Source organism: Coregonus clupeaformis, chromosome 14, assembly GCF_020615455.1.
Source record: "Coregonus clupeaformis isolate EN_2021a chromosome 14, ASM2061545v1, whole genome shotgun sequence".
In the NCBI taxonomy this organism is placed as follows: Eukaryota; Metazoa; Chordata; class Actinopteri; order Salmoniformes; family Salmonidae; genus Coregonus; species Coregonus clupeaformis.
The window spans coordinates 15,548,973-15,569,155 of record NC_059205.1 but is presented as its reverse complement, the minus strand read 5'-3'; the positions used below and the strand labels follow the sequence as shown (position 1 = coordinate 15,569,155).

Below are 20,183 nucleotides of genomic sequence, written 5' to 3'. Positions count from 1 at the left end.
AGGCCCTTCTCCCCCGATAGCTCAGTTGGGCCGGGCAGCCAGCTCTAGGAAGAGTCTTGGTGGTTCCAAACTTCTACCATTTAAGAATGATGGAGGCCACTGTGTTCTTGGGGACCTTCAATGCTGCAGACATGTTTTGCTAAACTTCCCCAGATCTGTGCCTCGACACAATCCTGTCTCGGAGCTCTACGGACAATTCCTTCGACCTCATGGCTTGGTTTTTGCTCTGACATGCACTGTCAACTGTGGGACCTTATATAGACAGGTGTGTTTCTTTCCAAATCATGTCCAATAAATTGAATTTACCACAGGTGGACTCCGATCAAGTTGTAGAAACATCAAGGATGATCAATGGAAACAGGATGCACCTGAGCTCAATTTCGAGTCTCATAGCAAAGGGTCTGAATACTTATGTAAATAAATAAAGTATACATTTGCAAACATTTATAAAAACTTGTTTTCCCTTTGTCATTATGGGGTTGTGTGTAGATTGATAATTATTTTATTTAACCTATTTTAAAATAAGGCTAATGTAACAAAATGTGGAAAAAGGGAAGGGTCTGGATTCTTTCCATATGCACTGTATTTTAAACATTACATTTTTCTGCAGCTAGCGTTACTAATATATCCCTTAACATTAACACTACACAACAAAAAAGGTGCTTTTTAAATGAACTTTACTTGAAGTTATGACGCTGACTGAATATTTTAGTTATCATGAACCAAAGTTATACATTTTTCTTTTTAAATGTACTGTACTAGTAGGTCTCTCAATAGAAAAACAGTTAATTTCTCCTTCCTGAAAGGATGAGTAAAGAAGTCTTTCCTCATATGAAGATGTGGACCTAAGCAGAGCCATAGATACATGCAGAATTTGGCAAACTATCCTCCATGTTGGCACCACATTCTAATTAGCATTCCAACTAGACTTTTGTCAGAACATTGTCCATTACAAATTCTCTGTTGGAGTTTGCCAAACTCTGTATAGATATGGTCTGTATCCAATTTATTTTGTTCGAAATATTGATAACATTTTATCTGTATGACATGAAGTGACCATGTCTAGTTTTCCACAAAACTATTGGTTAGGTTTTGGTTGGCCATTTTTGCTGTTCATTCTCCTTGAAATAAAATACTGTCAGGTGTGTAAAATTAAACCATATAATTGATTTATTTCAATAAAATACACTAAATGCATTTAAGTTATCTAATCCTTTGCCCATGATTCTCCTCAGTAAACACTGTTGAAAAGGTCTGTACATCAGTAAGTGATTCTCAAGAGACGAAGGCCCAACGTCATTCTAACGTAACATTAACTCCAACATTACTGTCACGTTGCTTAACATTACATTAAAAAACGTATCTATCATTGTCATGGTGTTGCTCTAACATTACCATAACATTGTTCTCCAATGTTACATTAATATTGCTCTCTAACATCACAGTAATAATTTTCCTTTCCAGCTGTGTCGCGTCTCTGTACAGCAGATCTACAGTAACTTCCTGTGCAATGCCCACTCAGAGTAAAGCCTTACAGATGCTGTCCAATCAAATATCCCCTACACACTGTCCAATCCTAGTAGCCCCAAAAAATGATAATCAGTTATTCATGAGAAGAGAGGAGCCACCAGAGAGATGGAGAGGAATGGGAGCGAGAAAGCAAAGGAATAGAGGGAGAAAGAGAGAGATAAGACTCCCTTCAAACCACTGTTTTCATGTGAAAAGTGGAATGGAAAAGGAGAGGAGCATGTAGCCACTGGAGATACAACAGTACAGTGTTCAGGTTTACTGACTGCTTTGACAATGGACCTACAGTCAGCTCTCCAGGACCAGGGTTAGACCACTAGAGGAGACCCTGGGGTGTTTGGGTGTATGTCTGTGTACATGGCCCCTAGGAGTGTGCGTGTATTTCGGTGTACATGGCCCCTCAAAATGAGTGTGTTTATCAGTATGTATTTCTGTTGCGTGTGTCTAAGTGCATAGCCCTTAGTGGAGTGGTGGTGGCCAGTCTTAGTGGTAGTAAGAGGGCCAGTCTTCAAGGGGCGGCAGCCTCATCTTGAGGGGGGGCAGAAGAGGGGTCAGGATGTATGGAGACCACTCCAGAGGACTTGAACTTGGGCAGGTGGAGGCCAAACTTGTTCTCCACGCCAGCGAAGGTGGCTGCGGCCAGACGGTAGCCTCCCACGTGGTCAGCACTGACCGGAGGAAGCTCAGAGATACGAGATTTAGGAGTGGGCTCAGACCCTGCCGGACGACTGGAGAAAGATGCAGGGAAATATGAGACATTGCAGCTTAACTAACAATGGTAACTTGAGTTATAACAGTGGGGAGTGTGTGTGTGTACTCACTGTCCTCCGAAGTCCACATATAACCACCTCTGTAGAAGCTCATAGGTCACCAGAGTCACCCCAAACTGAGGAGAGGATCGACACATACGAGCTGGGGAGAGAGAGAGAGCGTAAGTGAATTCCCACTTGTGTAGTCACTTTGACACACACACACACACACACACACACACACACACACACACCTCCAGCTCCCTTCCACAGTGCTCTGAATCCCTCCTCCTGCATGATTTTCCTGAAGCAGTCCGTGACTCCAGTGTAGGTGGTATGTCCCGCCCTCGCTGCTACCTGCAGGCGCGTCTTGATGACATCAGCAGGTGTCACCAGGGAGGCAGCAGGGATACCTGGGAAATGGAGTCAGAAAGGGTGTGACCTGAGTGACTGTTTTTGACAATCAAATCAAATGAAATGGAATTTAATAGAAACTCTGAGTAGGTCTGTGAAGTGTGTGTACCTCCGATGGCTCCAGAAGCTAGCAGCTGTAACGGGCCTAGTCTACCCTGCTCGTCAGCAAACTGAGCCTTGGTGTGGGCGTACACTGGGAAGAAGATGGCTGAGAACGGGATGTCTCTCAATAAACATGCTTTAGCACCCTACACACACACACGAGGAGTAAATGAAAGACATTACTTTCAATCAAAAGGCCTTTGTTTACCAAAATACAAGAACAACGCCACCAGACGTAATGGCCACACACACACCTACCTTGTAGAGGCCGAACAAGCCAAGGTCTCGGATGACACCGAGGGCGCTAATTCTGGGTCCTGTTATGATCTCTCCTGCCACCTGCAGTCTGATCTTGACTATCTCCAGTGGGTTAGTAAAGATCACCTGGGAACCCCCTGCCTGCAGAGAGGGAGACATTAGGTGAAATGAGTGAGAAAGAGATGGAATGAGGGAGGGAGGCTACCCCAGCCTCCTATTTAGGTAGGACTGGGTGGAATAGAATGGGATGCGTTTAGAGTTGGGAAGTTTGACAGGAACAGGTTTGGTCATCTGTCACACTCACACAGGCTCCGGCCAACACCTCAGCAGCGAAGGGAATGGTGTCGTCTTTACCAGTGAACTTATCTCTCACAAAGTCATTCATCTACAGGGAGAGAGGGGGAACAGAGAAAGAGGGAGAGAGAGAAAAATCAGCAAATAAATACTACAGAGAGAATAGTCAGGAATGTTTTGACAGAATAAGTGTTAAGCGTTATCTTAAGGTGCATGTCCATAGTGATTGGCTGAGTGGAGGGGGAGGAGTTTGACTCACCGTAAGTTTGATTGCCTTCTCTGGAGCCACGCCTATGAGCTGGGGAAGAAGACCTGCAGGGCAGCATGGGAGATTGAGTCCACATATGACATGAACCACGTCTCATTATGACAACAGTTTCTTAGGGCAGAAGGGAGGAGAAAAGAGTGTGAGGATGAGGATGAAGGAAAGGTGAGAATTAAAGAACAAAGGAAGAACTGAATGGCCGGAGGCAGGTTTAGTGATGCAGTGTGGGTGAGCCAACAATGATGCAGTCCTTTTTCCATCAGAAGAGACAGCAGAGAAGGAGAGAGAAGTGCAGTGCAGAAAGGGAAGTGCAGTGCAGAAAGGGAAGTGCAGTGCAGAAAGGGAAGTGCAGTGCAGAAAGGGACAAGCAGTGCAGAAAAGCAAAAGAGAGCAGGCAATAAAAAAAAGACGAGGACCAGGAGAAAAGAGGGAAGGAAAGAGAGAAAGAGCAGAAGAGAAGGATGGGGAGGAAAACAGCAGCCAAGAGGGGAAGAAAGGAGAGCAGCCAAGAACACACACACACAGTGTCCGTCCGTACCTCTGTAGAAGCCGAAGAAGCCTTCGTAGCGCAGCACCTTCTTGGCACAGTCAAAGCTGTTCTTGTACATAAGCTCTCCAACGAACGAGCCTGTACTCCTCTGGTTCTGCATCCTGGTCTTCACCAGGTCTATAGGATACACCGCCGTGGCTCCCGTAGCTACACACACACACACCTAACTGTACTATTGAAACTAGGCAAAACCTTTTTTAACCAAGTAACTTTTTTTGGGAGGGGGGGGTGGATATATTCCATGAAAGTATTCAAAAGTACTAGCAATAACCGCCATACCTTACCACACACCACCCAGTCCCTTACCTCACAGCCCCAGTCCCTTACCTCCAGCGATGGAGCCCAAGCTGAACCGGTAGGCCGACTCTGCAGCCTGCAGCAGCACGGACCTGGAACCATCACCATGGCTCTGCTACAGAGGGACAGAGAGGGAGAGAGAAAGTGTTTGACATGCACGCTCGCTCACTCACTCACTCACTCACGCGCAGTCACACACAAATGCACGTCTCTTACCTGTTTCTGTATCTCAGCCAGGTGGTAGGGTAGCGCTCCCTCCTCCAGTGGGGCTATCCTCTCAATGTCAGCAAAGTTCAGACGCCTGAGACACAACACCGCATCATTACCACAACATTCTGGTTTGCCACAACACTCTGAACAGGTATGCATGCATACAGTACAAGGCTTAAGCGGTTTGTGTGTGTTTTTACCCAGAGTGGGAGTGTAGGCCTGATAGCTGGTACAGGATGTCGATCTCCATGGGAGAGATCTGGCCAAACTTGTTAGCAGCATGGACAAACTCCTCTAGAGAGATGGCGATAGAGGCAGAGTGAGGGTGCGAGAGTGAGAGAAAGATGGGTTAATAGTCTGCATAACACACATGCTGTGCATCCACACATCCTACAGAGAGATTGCGAGATCTTGTCAATTCTCTCTTCAACATGACAGTTCTCCTGCTGGCAACTAACAGACGACTGGCAAGTGTGATCACACTACTCCTCTCACATGTCTGGAGCACTTCTGACCAGTGTGCGTGTGTCAGTACAGTGAATGTGTGTGTGGAAGGGTATACGATGGGAATTTGTGCGTGGGTATACATTAGTGCCTGTATCGGCAAGGTGCGCATGTGTGTTACCTTTAGTGACCTGTGTGTCCTTGCGAGTCCCGGCCAGTGTGCTGTAGATCTTGCGGATCAGCTCCATGTTGTTGAGCAGACAGTTGAAGGCGTTGAAGTAGGAGAAGCTGACCATGTGAGAGGTGCTGCCCCCTGCAGCCTGGGAGGACAATCACACAGAGGAAGGGGTTACACACTGACTCACTCTTATCCCACACACAATCATATACACAGTACACACTTCCTCTCTCTTACCGAAACCAGGTTTTCCTCCACAAACGTTGTAAGCATGTGGTGTCGGATTGTGGCCATGATGTCACTGAAGTCCATGGCAGAGATGGTGCCGCTCTTGTTCTTGTCCTTCTGGGCAAAGGCCTGGCGTGCATGCTCCAACTGCAACTCCTGTAGGTAGAGAAGAGTGTGTGCAGTGCTTCCCCCTAGGATATTTTTCAACAGTGCTGGCAAAGTTAGCATGGGGTGCGTGGTAGTGGGCGAAGCCAATGGCATTCTTTAGATGCCTTCCTCTTGGCCAGAGAGATTGTTTTGGGCTGTTTTAAAGCTACATTTCCTACACATTTGTCATGGGGCGCAGAGAACAACATTTATACCGTGTTATGCTATCTGAGTGACAAACTCGAATGTCGCCGAGCGCATATAATAATATTCCATTTAGCAGACGCTTTTATCCAAAGCGACTTACAGTCATGTGCGCATACATTTTTACGTATGGGTGGTCCCGGGGATCGAACCCACTACCCTGGCGTTACAAGCGCCATGCTCTACCAATTGAGCTACAGAGGACCATGCACGCTCACACCACCCAGTCCCTTACCTCACAACCCCAGTCCCTTACCTCTGTCGTAGCCGACCGCGACCGGGAGACCCATGGGGCGGCGCACAATTGGCCCAGCGTCGTCCAGGGTAGGGGAGGGAATGGCCAGCAGGGGATGTAGCTCAGTTGGTAGAGCATGGTGTTTGCAACACCAGGGTTGTGGGTTCGATAAAATAATGTATGCGCTAACTGTAAGTCGCTCTGGATAAGAGCGTCTGCTAAATGACAAAAATGTAAATGTAAAAATGTACCTCCAGCGCACACACACGCATGCATATACACTACCGGTCAAAAGTTTTAGAACACGTACTCATTCAAAAGGTTTTTCTTTATTTTTACATTGTAGAATAATAGTGAAGACATCAAAACTATGAAATAACACATATGGAATCATGCAAAAAAAGTGTTAAACAAATTAAAATATATTTTATATTTGAGATTCTTCAAATAGCCACCCTTTGCCTTGACAGCTTTGCACACTCTTGGCATTCTCTCAACCAGCTTCACGATGTAGCCACCTGGAATGCATTTCAATTAACAGGTGTGCCATCTTAAAAGTTAATTTGTGGAATTTCTTTCCTTCTTAATGCGTTTGAACCAATCAGTTGTGTTGTGACAAAGTAGGGGGGGTATACAGAAGATAGCCCTATTTGGTAAAATACCAAGTCCATATTATGGCAAGAACAGCTCAAATAAGCAAAGCGAAACGACAGCCTTCATTACTTAAAGACATGAAGGTCATTCAATATTTCAAGAACTTTGAAAGTTTCTTCAAGTGCAGTCGCAAAAACCATCAAGCGCAATGATGAAACTGGCTCTCATGAGGACCGCCACAGGAAAGGAAGACCCAGAGTTACCTTTCCTGCAGAGGATAAATTCATTAGAGTTACCAGCCTCAGAAATTGCAGCCCAAATAAATGCTTCACAGAGTTCAAGTCACAGACATCTCAACATCAACTGTTCAGAGGGGACTGTGTGAATCAGGCCTTCATGGTCGAATTGTTGTAAAGAAACCACTACTAAAGGACACCAACAAGAAGAAGAGACCTGCTTGGGCCAAGAAACACGAGCAATGGACATTAGACCAGTGGAAATGTGTCCTTTGGTCTGGAGTTTTTTTGATTCCAACCGCCCTGTCTTTGTGAGACGCGGTGTTGGTGAACGGATGATCGCCGCATGTGTATTTTCCACCGTAAAGCATGGAGGAGGAGGTGTTATGGTCTGGGGGTGCTTTGCTGGTGACACGGTCTGTGATTTATTTAGAATTCAAGGCACACTTAACCAGCATGGCTACCAAAGCATTCTGCAGCAATACGCCATCCCATCTGGTTTGGACTTAGTGGGATTTGTTTTTCAACAGGACAATGACCCAACACACCTCCAGGCTGTGTAAGTGCTATTTTACCAAGAAGGAGAGTGATGGAGTGCTGCATCAGATGACCTGGCCTCCACAATCCCCCGACCTCAACCAAATTGAGATGTTTGGGATGAGTCTGACCGCAGAGTGAAGGAAAAGCAGCCAACAAGTGCTCAGCATATTTGGGAACTCCTTCAAGACTGTTGGAAAAGCATTCCAGGTGAAGCTGGTTGAGAGAATGCCAAGAGTGTGCAAAGCTGTCAACAAGGCAACGGGTTGCTACATTGAAGAAACTCAAATAGAAAATATATTTAGATTTGTTTAACACTTTTTTGGTTACTACATGATTACATATGTGTTATTTCATAGTTTTGATGTCTTCACTATTATTCTACAATGTACAAAATAGTAAAAATAAAGAAAAAACCCTGAATCAGTAGGTGTTCTAAAACTTTTGACCGGTAGTGTATGTCAATGAGCGCGCTCACACGTCACCGAGCGTGCGCATATGTCACCGAGCGTGCGCACGCATATATACGTCACCGAGCGCACTAATATATGTCAACGAGCGCGCGCACGCATATATATCTCACCGAGCGCGCACGCATATGTCAACGAGCGCATATGTCACCGAGCGTGACTGAGTGTGTGAGTATATACCTGTAAGAACTGGGTAAACTCAAGGTAGCTGAGGAGTTTTTTGCGGTCGTGTCCAAAGTGCAGGTGGATGAAATCACAGTCCCAGTTAAAGGGGATGTGGTGGTGCACAGTCGTCTGGCTGAAGATGTCCCGCACATTCTCTGTTCAAGGGATGGACAGATCGAGAGAACCATTGAATTAGAATGAGCAGAATGGACATTCCCATTCAATGCAATGTTTTGTGATGGGAGGAACGGCGGCCATATTGGGTGTACCATTTTAAATGTCTTCACATCGTCGCTCAGAATTACATTTCTTTCTGTGCATCTGTGAACACAGGGACAATATCGGTTCTACTCATTCTAATTCTATGACAGACCAGCATTAACCTATATTCATATTCAGATTAAACAGTGTCCTTTAAGCGGAGTGACTGTACTAATGAACCATAATTGGTTCCCTTTAATTAGCCATGCCATGCGCGCACACACACACACACACACCCACCCACCCTCTCAAGCACTAACACACACACACTCATGTACGTACCAAAGGAGATGTCTCCAGTGCCGGTCTTGTCAAACAGCTGGAAGGTTACGATAAAGAGAGCGTCCGGAACACACAGCACCGACTCAAAAGCCAAGAACTCCTGGAATGAGATCAGCCTGTGTGTGTTTTTTTGAGAGAGCGCGAGAGAGAGAGCGAGACAACATTAAAACAATACACACGATGCCATGAAGGACAAAGCTTCAGATACACAAGATCCAATCAGAGGGAGAAAGGATCAGCTTTCACTGAAACATCATAAAAATGTCAGCAATGATGTAGGGAGAGATTAGGCCATGCACTATTTCTTAAAATTACCCCATGCATTTCAAATACTGTAAACCAATTGTAATGGATTTTCAGGTAATTTCTCTAGACTGAGTGAAAAGTAAAAGGCTCATTGGGGATTCGCTGCTTGTAGGTCATTACTTTTAAACAGCTCTGAATGACAGACATGTGCTTCATCCCCCTGCAAGGCAACCACACACACACACCTTTAATGATTATTTAATCCATTACATGACTGACTGACGTTACAACTAGTTGACCATTGTAGCTAAACAATTAGTGAAACTTCACTAATTGGATTAAGGGCATTGAAATGGCTTGTGCAGTGTGTGTTTGTATAATTATTTATGAGCACCCATTAAGTCAACTTCTGTTCTTAGACCAAATAACATCCTAATTAACTGATCTAAGCATCACCATTATCTATGTGTGTCTGAGATCTCTCTTTATCATTCTCTGCTGCAGGAGCCTTCTGCTCAATGAAAACAATCTCCCATGGTGGATGTGGTGAGGGTGCAAGACAGGAGACAGAACTAGAATGGGAGGGAGACAGAAGGCTAAGCATGTTCAACTGTTAACCATGTACTTGGTGGAGTCAGGATAAGGGAGAGAGAAAGATAGAGAAAAAAGAGGGATGACAGAGAGAGGGTGAAGGTAGGCAGCTCTTCACCCGTCCTTGGTTGTATCGGCTACACCAGCGATGAGCTGGACAGTTTTGGGGTTGTGGTGGATCTGTGTGTGCAGGCCCAGGTACTTCTGCACAAAGTCCCCCGGGGTCATCAACTTCTCGCCATCTGCATCCACCACACTGGCTTGCTTGGGGGGGGGTTACAACAAAAACAGACACATCGTCACCTTGGGTTCCCTCCCTTCCCTGTATTAGAAACATAACCCTGACCATTATCAACTACACTGGCCTGCTGAGAGGGGTTACAACAAACAGACACAGCGTCACTTTGGGTTTCCTGCTAAAACACTGACATACTGAGGTGGATTAAGACAAAGTATACCGGGTGACTTTGGGTTCTTGACCTTACCCATCGCAGTGAGTGTGATGAGGTAATGTGGCTCTTAATACTTCTTCCAGAGTAGACACGCAATAAGGGCATTCATTTTGTTATGGCAGTATACACTTTACATAGCATACAACGTATGTGAATAACTGAAATGTCTATGAACAATCAATAAAATAGGCGATCACTCTAAATATAACTAAATGGGTTATTATGAATGACTTGTCCTGCTGCCAGCTCATGGTGGACTGTTATTTACAAGGATTCAGTGTCCAATTCCTTAGACAAGGAATTTTGCAGAGTATTTTTTATCTCTTTATGTAACCTCTCCAATGCTTTGTGAGCCATCTTATACAGGTGGCCTTTACACTGTTTTTTTCACCAGCTTTGTTAACCCACACGAGGCACTGACTGCTTTCAAAAGAGCGAGGGCATGTCATTCAAGCACAACATCATGAAACCACAGTAATCTTGTGTACAACTGAGAATACACGGTAGAAGAGCCTTCATTTATGTTCCGCTCAGGACCTTCAACATGGACCTCAAAGCTTCAGCTGGTTCTTAGAAATGCTGCACAATCTTTTCAACAATAATTTAACTAATATGACATCTTACCTTACATACACATTGTACATATGACCCCCCTCCCTTTGTATAGCCTAATGTACAGTCTGCTGCCCTGCATGCATACATAGGTTCTCATATATATATATATATATATATATTTTAGAACCAGTCAAAAGTTTGGACACACCTACTCATTCAAGGTTTTTCTTTATTTTTACTATTTTCTACATCTACCTGGAATGCTTTTCCAACAGTCTATAAGGAGTTCCCACATATGCTGAGCACTTGTTGGCTGCTTTTCCTTCACTCTGCGGTCCGACTCATCCCAAACCATATCAATTGGTTGGAGGTCGGGGGATTGTGGAGGCCAGGTCATCTGATGCAGCACTCCATCACTCTCCTTCTTGGTAAAATAGCCCTTACACAGCCTGGAGGTGTGTTGGGTCATTGTCCGGTTGAAAAACAAATGATAGTCCCACTAAACCCAAACCAGATGGGATGGCGTATCGCTGCAGAATGCTGTGGTAGACATACTGGTTAAGTGTGCCTTGAATTCTAAATAAATCACAGACAGTGTCACCAGCAAAGCACCCCCACACCATAACACCTCCTTCTCCATGCTTTAAGGTGGGAAATACACATTTACATTTTAGTCATTTAGCAGATGCTCTTATCCAGAGCGACTTACAGTTAGTGAGTGCATACATTTTCATACTGATCATCCGTTCACCCACACTGCGTCTCACAAAGACAGGGCGGTTGGAACCAAAAATCTCCAATTTGGACTCCAGACCAAAGGACAAATTTCCACTGGTCTAATGTCCATTACTCATGTTTCTTGGCCAAGCAGGTCCCTTCTTCTTATTGGTGTCCTTTAGTAGTGGTTTCTTTGCAGCAATTCGACCATGAAGGCCTGATTCACACAGTCCCCTCTGAACAGTTGATGTTGAGATGTGTCTGTGACTTGAACTCTGTGAAGCATTTATTTGGGCTGCAATTTCTGAGGCTGGTAACTCGAATGAACTTATCCTCTGCAGCAAAGGTAACTCTGGGTCTTCCATTCCTGTGGCAGTCCTCATGAGACCCAGTTTCATCCTAGCGCTTGATGGTTTTTGCGATTGCACTTGAAGAAACGTTGAAAGTTCTTGACATTTTCCAGATTGACTGACCTTCATGTCTTAACGTAATGATGGACTGTTGTTTCTCTTTGCTTATTTGAGCTGTTCTTGCCATACTATGGACTTGGTCTTTTACCAAATATGGCTATCTTCTGTATACCACCCCTACCTTGTCACAACACAACTGATTGGCTCAAACGCATTAAATTCCACAAATTAACTTTTAACCAGGCACACCTGTTAATTGAAATGCATTCCAGGTGACTACCTCATTAAGCTGGTTGAGAGAATGCCAAGAGTGTGCAAAGCTGTCATCAAGGCAAAGGGTGGCTAATTGAAGAATCTCAAAAATATTTTGATTTGTTTAACACTTTTTTGGTTACTACATGATTCCATGTGTTATTTCATAGTTTTAATGTCTTCACTATTATTCTACAATGTAGAAAATAGTACAAATAAAGAAAAACCCTGGAATGACTAGGCGTCCAAACTTTTGACTAGTACGTGGCTATATACAAATACACACACACACAGAACTAAAATATACATGTAACATGCAACAATTAATTTCAAAGATTTTGCTGAGTTACAGTTCATATAAAGGAAATCAGTCAATTGAAATAAATTCATTAGGCCCCAAACTATGGATTTCACATGACTGGGCAGGGGTGCAGTCATGGGTGGGCATTGGCACACCCACTTGGCAGCCAGGCCCACTCACTGGGTAGCGAGGCCCAGCCAATAAGAATGAGTTTTATTACATCCCCTCCAGACGATCCCGCAGGTGAGGAAGCCGGATGTGGAGGTCCTGGGCTGGCGTGGTTACATGTGGTCTGCAGTTGTGAGGCCGGTTGGACATACAGTTGAAGTCAGAAGTTTACATACACTTAGGTTGGAGTCATTAAAACTTGTTTTTCAACCACTCCACACATTTCTTGTTAACAAACTATATTTTTGGCAAGTCGGTTAGGACATCTACTTTGTGCATGACACAAGTAATTTTTCCAACAATTGTTTACAGACAGATTATTTCACTTATAATTCACTGTATCACAATTCCAGTGGGTCAGAAGTTTACAAACACTAAGTTGACTGTGCCTTTAAACAGCTTGGAAAATACCAGAAAATTATGTCATGGCTTTAGAAGCCATGATAGGCTAATTGACCTCATTTGAGTCAATTGGAGGTGTACCTGTGGATGCATTTCAAGGCCTACCTTCAAACTCAATGCCTCTTTGCTTGACATCATGGGAAAATCAAAAGAAATCAGCCAAGACCTCAGAAAATAAATTGCAGACCTCCACAAGTCTGGTTCATCCTTGGGAGCAATTTCCAAACGCCTGAAGGTACCATGTTCATCTGTACAAACAATAGTACGCAAGTATAAACACCATGGGACCACGCAGCCGTCACACCGCTCAGGAAGGAGACGCATTCTGTCTCCTAGAGATGAACGTACTTTGGTGCGAAAAGTGCAAATCAATCCCAGAACAACAGCAAAAGGACCTTGTGAAGATGCTGGAGGAAACAGGTACAAAAGTATCTATATCCACAGTAAAACGTTACCTGAAAGGCCGCTCAGCAAGGAAGAAACCACTGCTCCAAAACCGCCATAAAAAAACCAGACTACGGTTCGCAACTTCACATGGGGACAAAGATCGTACTTTTTGGAGAAATGTCTCTGGTCTGATGAAACAAAAATAGAACTGTTTGGCCATAATGACCATCGTTATGTTTGGAGGAAAAGGGGGGTACTTTGCAAGCCGAAGAACACCATCCCAGCCGTGAAGCACGGGGGGGGCAGCATCATGCTGTGGAGGTGCTTTGCTGCAGTAGGGCCTGGTGCACTTCACAAAATAGATGGCATCATGAGGAAGGTAAATGATGTGGATATATTGAAGCAACATCTCAAGACATCAGTCAGGAAGTTAAAGCTTGGTCGCAAATGGGTCTTCCAAATGGACAATGACCCCAAGCATACTTCCAAAGTTGTGGCAAAATGGCTTAAGGACAACAAAGTCAAGTTGGAGTGGCCATCACAAAGCCCTGACCTCAATAAAATATAGAAAATAGAAAATTTGTAGGCAGAACTGAAAAAGCGTGTGCGAGCAAGGAGGCCTACAAACCTGACTCAGTTACACCAGCTCTGTCAGGAGGAATGGGCCAAAATTCACCCAACTTATTGTGGGAAGCTTGTGGAAGGCTACCCGAAATGTTTAACACAAGTTAAACAATTTAAAGGCAATGCTACCAAATACTAATTGAGTGTATGTAAACTTCTGACCCACTGGGAATGTGATTAAAGAAATAAAAGCTGAAATAAATCATTCTCTCTACTATTATTCTGACATTTCACATTCTTAAAATAAAGTGGTGATCCTAACTGACCGGGAATTAGTACTAGGATTAAATGTCAGGAATTGTGAAAAACTGAGTTTAAATGTAATTGGCTAAGGTGTATGTTAACTTCCGACTTCAACTGTACTGCCAAATTCTCTAAAACGATGTTGGTAGAGAAATTAACATTCAATATCTGGCAACAGCTCTGGTGGACATAACTGCAGTCAGCACGCCAATTGCACACACTGTCAAAACTTGAGACATCTATGGCATTGTGTTGTGTGACAAAACTGCACATTTTAAAGTGGCCTTTTATTGTCCCCAGCACAAGGTACACTTGTGTAATCATCATGTTGTTTAATCAGCTTCTTGATATGCCACACCTGTCAGGTGGATTGAACATCTTGGCAAAGGAGAAATGCTCACCAACAGGGATGTAAACAAATTTGTGCACCACACTTAAGACAAATACGCTTTTTGTGCGTATGGAAAATTTCTGGGATTTTTTATTTCAGCTCATGAAACACGAGACCAACACTTCACATGTTGTGTTTATATTTTTGTTCAGTGTATATAGAAGCCCTGCCAGGAAGGGCAACAGGCAGTACTGACAGCCCTCCCATGATTCAATGCCTGAGATGACACAAATACAATGTGTTAACAACGCACACGTATTTAACTTTGGAATTATATGCATGTTGCTTACTCCCTCACTCACTGCCTGTCACATTCAAATGTCACATGACTCAAGCTATGCCAGAGAGGAAGTTATTTTTTCAGTGAAGTAATACATAGGGTGCATTTCAATAGTCTATAACCTCTTCTCCTCCATGTCGAACAGATGAAGAGGAAAACAGATTGAGGATACAAATCAAATGTTATTTGTCACATACGCATAATACAACAGGTGTAGGTAGACCTTACCGTGAAATGCTTACTTACAAGCCCTTCACCAACAATGCAGTTAAGAAAAATAAGTGTTAAGAAAGTATTTACTAAAATAAACTGTAGTTAAAAAATAAAATAAAAAAGAATTAAAGAGCAACAATAAAATAACAGTAACGAGGCTATACAACACCATGGAGATACACCCATATGTGTGTGTGTATAGTGCTCGACCAGTACTCATTTTGGGTTTATATTTAGGTGCAGGAGCTCCACAATACTTGAGTTAATATTCTATAAGAGGAACAGGAGTTCAAGCAGTATAAAAATATGAGATGCCATCATGCCAGTACTCAGCTCCAGTGAACTCCTTCCCAATTCAAGCACTGTGTGTGGTAGGGGATTAAGTCACACAGCTCTCAAGACACCCTCAAGCTAAATCATGACTTCTAACCTCTGATTAGTTCACCCTAGCCCAAAATCTTTCCACAATGAAATGAACTATACAGCAGGCATAAACGTGAAGGACAAACAGAGATGTTCTTACCTTCTGAAAGATAACCTTCAGCTCGCTCGGGTCCGCTCGTTTGGTGCATTGCACCTGCCAAGCAATACGAATAATAGCATAATGTTAAGGCAAGGTTTCCCAAACTCGGTCCTCCGGACCCCAAGGGGTGCATGTTTTTGTTTTTGCCCTAAAACTACACAGCGGATTCAAATAATCAACGAATCATCTAGCTTTGATAATTTGAATCAGCTGTGTAGTGTTAAGAGGAAAATGAAACATGCACCGAGTTTGGGACTCGTTGTGCAGCGAAAACACAGTGAAACGAATGCTAATGAAAAAGCCATCACACAAACTATTACTACAGGCGAGTTGACCAAGGAAGACTGTGCTTCTAACCAGCTAAAGTACCTACCTACTGACTAGCGTTAGTTGGCTTGTTAGTAAAATATCTAGCTACTCAGATGAAGACACAAACCATTCCAATGACTCGTTAGGTTTAAACCCGCAAAGAAAAGACCGGACAAGTGGGTATTTAGGCAGACACGTTGGTAGTTGAGCGATGCTGTTGTCATTATTGCACATTCTTGATAGTAGTATTGCGATGTTAAAAGATTTATCGCTAACGGTTTGTGGATGTTCATTCAATGCCAGAGACCGGGCGTTAGCGCAGTGATACTAGGAGCAATGAATCCCTTCACCCGCCTTAAACACACTCAAATGATCCCTTAAACTCTGTACAACAAAACAGATAAAACATGTAGACTACATTAAAAACGATTTCTGAAACGTAAAGCAAGCGATGCAGAAATCACCTTGACCGCCATACTGGTTTTGACGTCACGTACAGTCGCTAGCGCCAGGGCTTTCACTGTACAATTCCAAATTAATTAAATAAAAAGCGAACTCCGGTGCATTTTGAGACGATTGCATCAAACCCTCTAGTGTAGTGTGTACATCTGTCTTTTTGTACTAAAAGTTGGGGTGTGTTAACTCAGTTGTATTAATCGTGTGACAACATTCCACGGTTTGAGCATTTAATGGGTGTTGTAAGGATACGCCTACTGCACCGGCTTGAAATCTGAGCCTGAAAACAACACTAACTCACTACTATTCAGTATGAAACTAACTCAACCTGGTAGACAGGACCCTGAAACTGTAATCCAAAACTAGCCTAATACAAGTGTTGTAATCCTATACTTTGTAGCTAACAACAGCACTGTTTTTCAAAGTAGCTCATCTTGAGATAGGCTATTGCCAAGATGAGGGGCCTATGATTTCTTAATCCGGTCCTGGCAGTAAACCAAGAAGTATGCTTGGTTTACTATAAAAAGGTGATAATGAAGCTCGTGAATAGACTGCATTTTTCCTCTTAAGACATTTCATATTTTATTATTCAATAAATTAACTTCGACTGGGACATGGACTGAAAAATAATCAAAAGCCAGCTCTGGTGCAATTTGAGACGACTGCATCAAACCCACTAGTCTAGTGTAGTATGTTCATCTGTCTTTTTGTGCTAAAAGTTGGGGTGTGTCGTGTGTTAATTTAGCTGTAGTAATCGTGTGACAACATTCCACGGTTTGAGCATTCCATGGGTGAAAACGAGGAAAAACAAGTAATAAACCAGGTGTATTCTGCATGCATAGCCCTATAGGCTACACCTCAACCAATAATTTCATGAGCTGTAGGCTCTCTCTGAGACTGAAAATCACTCAACCTGGTGGACTGGAAACCCTGAAGCAGTAATTCAATATTAGCCTAATCCAAACGTTGTAATCCTATACCTTGTGAAGGGCATTTCAACTAAATATTCTGTTTGCTAGTTCGTCTATAGGGCCTTATTTCAAATCCCATCCCATTGTTTACCAGGTTGAATAGAAATCATAAACCAAATTTCAAACACTGTGTGTAAACTTTCCCCCTTTCCGCTGATCTGACATCAGTTTAAAACTGACACCCTGGTGCCAAACCCATGCCAGAAGACATAGTGTGTGTCTAAACTCTGCTGAAATCCAGTTATGTGTGGAGGGCTTTTATAGGGTTTAGTCATTAGGAACATATAACAAGGAAAGAGAAGAATAATATATTTATCTTTCTCTCTGTCTCTCTGTCTCTCTGTCTCTTTCATTCTCTCTTTAGCTCTCTCTCTCTCTCTCTCTCTCTCTCTCTCTTTCTTTCTCTCACTCTCGCTCGCTCTCTCTTTCTTTCTTTCTCTCTCTCTCTCTCTCTCTCTCTCTCTCTCTCTCTCTCTCTCTCTCTCTCTCTCTCTCTCTCTCTCTTTCTTTCTCTCACTCTCGCTCGCTCTCTCTTTCTTTCTTTCTCTCTCTCTCTCTCTCTCTCTCTCTCTCTCTCTCTCTCTCTCTCTCTCTCTCTCTCTCTCTCTCTCTCTCTCTCTCTCTCTTTCTTTCTTTTTCTCTCTCTCTCTCCTGTGCCATAAAGGTCTAGATCTCTTGGCAGAGACCATTGAATATGAAGACGTTTCTTTCTAACACGTCGGCCTGCTACTGAGTGTTCACTCACGTGGTGACCTGATACTGAGAGGAGTTGATCCTGCTGTTGAAACCCTACATTACATTGTTTTAACCCTACATTGCTATGCTCAATTGTAATTCTTACCTAAAGTTATCAAACTACTTGAGTTTTTATTGGAAATAACATAGTAGATAACAGGTGAGGACTAACAGTGAAATGTTTATTTATGGGCTCTTCACAAAAATGCAGAGAGAAAGAAAATAGAGAAACAGTAGAACATTTAAACACGCAATAATAAAGGTAATAATAGATACACAATGAGTAATGAAAACTTGGCTATATACAAGGGGTACCAGTACCGAGTCGATGTGCAGGGGTATGAGGTAATTGAGGTAGATACAGTTGAAGTCGGAAGTTTACATACACCTTAGCCAAATACATTTAAACTCAGTTTTTCACAATTCCTGACATTTAATCCTAGAAAAATTCGCTGTCTTAGGTCATTTAGGATCACCACTTTATTTTAAGATTGTGAAATGTCAGAATAATAGTAGAGAGAATTATTTATTTCAGCTTTTATTTCTTTCATCACATTCCCAGTGGGTCAGAAGTTTACAAACACTCAATTAGTATTTGGTAGCATTGCCTTTAAATGGTTTAACTTGGGTCAAACGTTTCAGGAGCCTTCCACAAGCTTCCCGCAATAAGTTGGGTGAATTTTGGCCCATTCCTCCTGACAGAGCTGGTGTAACTGAGTCAGGTTTTTAGGCCTCCTTGCTCGCACACGCTTTTTCAGTTCTGCCCACACATGTTCTATAGGATTGAGGTCAGGGCTTTGGGATGGCTATTCCAATACCTTGACTTTGTTGTCATTAAGCCATTATGCCACAACTTTGGAACTATGCTTGGGGTCATTGTCCATTTGGAAGACCCATTCGTGACCAAGCTTTAACTTCCTGACTGATGTCTTGAGATGTTGCTTCAATATATCCACATAATTTTCCTTCCTCATGATGTTATCTATTTTGTGAAGTGCACCAGTCCCTCCTGCAGCAAAGCACCCCCACAGCATGATGCTGCCACCCCCGTGCTTCACGGTTGGGATGGTGTTCTTCGGCTTGCAAGCCACCACATTTTTCCTCCAAACATAACGATGGTCATTATGGCCAAACAGTTCTATTTTTGTTTCATGGCTTCTTCCTTGCTGAGCAGCCTTTCAGGTTATGTCGATATAGGACTCGTTTTTACTGTGGATATAGATACTTTTGTACCTGTTTCCTCCAGCATCTCCACAAGGTCCTTTTCTGTTGTTCTGGGATTGATTTGCACTTTTCGCACCAAAGTACGTTAATCTCTAGGAGACAGAACGCGTCTCCTTCCTGAGCGGTATGACGGCTGCGTGGTCCCATGGTGTTTTATACTTGCGTACTATTGTTTGTACAGATGAACGTGGTACCTTCAGGCGTTTGGAAATTGCTCCCAAGGATGAACCAGACTTGTGGAGATCTACATTATTTTTTTTCTGAGGTCTTGGCTGATTTCTTTTGATTTTCCCATGATGTCAAGCAAAGAGACACTGCGTCTGAAGGTAGGCCTTGAATTACATCCACAGGTACACCTCCAATTGACTTAAATTATGTCAATTAGCCTATCAGAAGCTTCTAAAGCCATGACATAATTTTCTGGAATTTTACAAGCTGTTTAAAGGCACAGTCAACTTAGTGTATGTAAACTTCTGACCCACTGGAATTGTGATACAGTGTATATTATAAGTTAAATAATCTGTCTGTAAACAATTGTTGGAAAAATTCCTTGTGTCATGCAGAAAGTAGATGTCCTAACCAACTTGCCAAAACTATAGTTTGTTAACAAGAAATTTGTGGAGTGGTTGAAAAACAAGTTTTAATGACTCCAACCTAACTTCCGACTTCAACTGTATGTACACATAATTAGGAATAAAGTGCAGTGTATGTGGTGAGTGAAAACAGTTAGTGCAAAAATGGTCAATGCAGATAGTCCGGGTAGCTAATTGATTAACTATTTAACAATTTAGCAGTCTTATGGCTTGGGGGTAGAAGCTGTTCAGTGTCCTGTTGTTTCCAGACTTGGTGCATTGGTACCGCTTGCTGTGCTGTAGCAGAGAGAACAGTCTATGACGTGGGTAGCTGGAATTTTTGACAATTTATAGGGCCTTCCTCTGACACAGCCTGGTATAGAGGTCCTGGATAGCAGGGAGCTTGGCCCCAGTGATGTACTGGGCCTTACGCACTACCTTTTGTAGCGCCTTGCGGTTGGATGTCAAGCGGTTGCCATACCAAACGGTGATGCATCCAGTCAAGATGCTCTCA

The 20,183-nt window shown here is 43.2% G+C and overlaps 1 protein-coding gene across 3 annotated transcripts; it reads right to left on the bottom strand.

Annotated features, from left to right (window-relative positions):
- Nucleotides 1-1,147: 1,147 nt before the first annotated feature.
- LOC121581176 (calcium-binding mitochondrial carrier protein Aralar1) lies at nt 1,148-16,331 on the bottom strand. 3 transcript variants are annotated; one of them, XM_041896596.1, is made up of 18 exons: nt 16,176-16,331; nt 15,403-15,456; nt 9,603-9,748; nt 8,648-8,763; nt 8,120-8,259; nt 5,526-5,672; nt 5,292-5,430; nt 4,867-4,960; nt 4,673-4,757; nt 4,487-4,571; nt 4,148-4,306; nt 3,604-3,656; nt 3,355-3,435; nt 3,051-3,191; nt 2,800-2,938; nt 2,531-2,689; nt 2,349-2,439; nt 1,148-2,255 (listed from the first exon to the last, which is right to left on the bottom strand). In XM_041896596.1, exons 1-18 carry the CDS (start codon nt 16,185-16,187, stop codon nt 2,036-2,038), a joined length of 2,061 nt encoding a protein of 686 aa, XP_041752530.1. In that variant the 5' UTR covers nt 16,188-16,331; the 3' UTR covers nt 1,148-2,035. The 3 variants fall into 3 exon arrangements, with proteins under 3 accessions (XP_041752530.1, XP_041752532.1, XP_041752529.1); XM_041896598.1 differs by having other exon boundaries at nt 9,603-9,744; XM_041896595.1 differs by lacking the exon at nt 16,176-16,331 and having other exon boundaries at nt 9,603-9,744; nt 15,403-16,169.
- Between the last annotated feature and the right edge of the window lie 3,852 nt (nt 16,332-20,183).

What these genes read in the sequence shown, in the direction of transcription:
- LOC121581176 (XM_041896595.1), bottom strand. Translation starts at nt 15,535, where the DNA reads ATGCACCCCTTGGGGTCCGGAGGACCGAGTTTGGGAAACCTTGCCTTA. An exon ending in CACTGGAGACATCTCCTTTG is followed by an intron (nt 8,260 to 8,647) that starts GTACGTACATGA and finishes TCCCTTGAACAG; the next exon opens with AGAATGTGCGGGACATCTTC. An exon ending in AGCTTCTGGAGCCATCGGAG is followed by an intron (nt 2,690 to 2,799) that starts GTACACACACTT and finishes TCCATTTCCCAG; the next exon opens with GTATCCCTGCTGCCTCCCTG.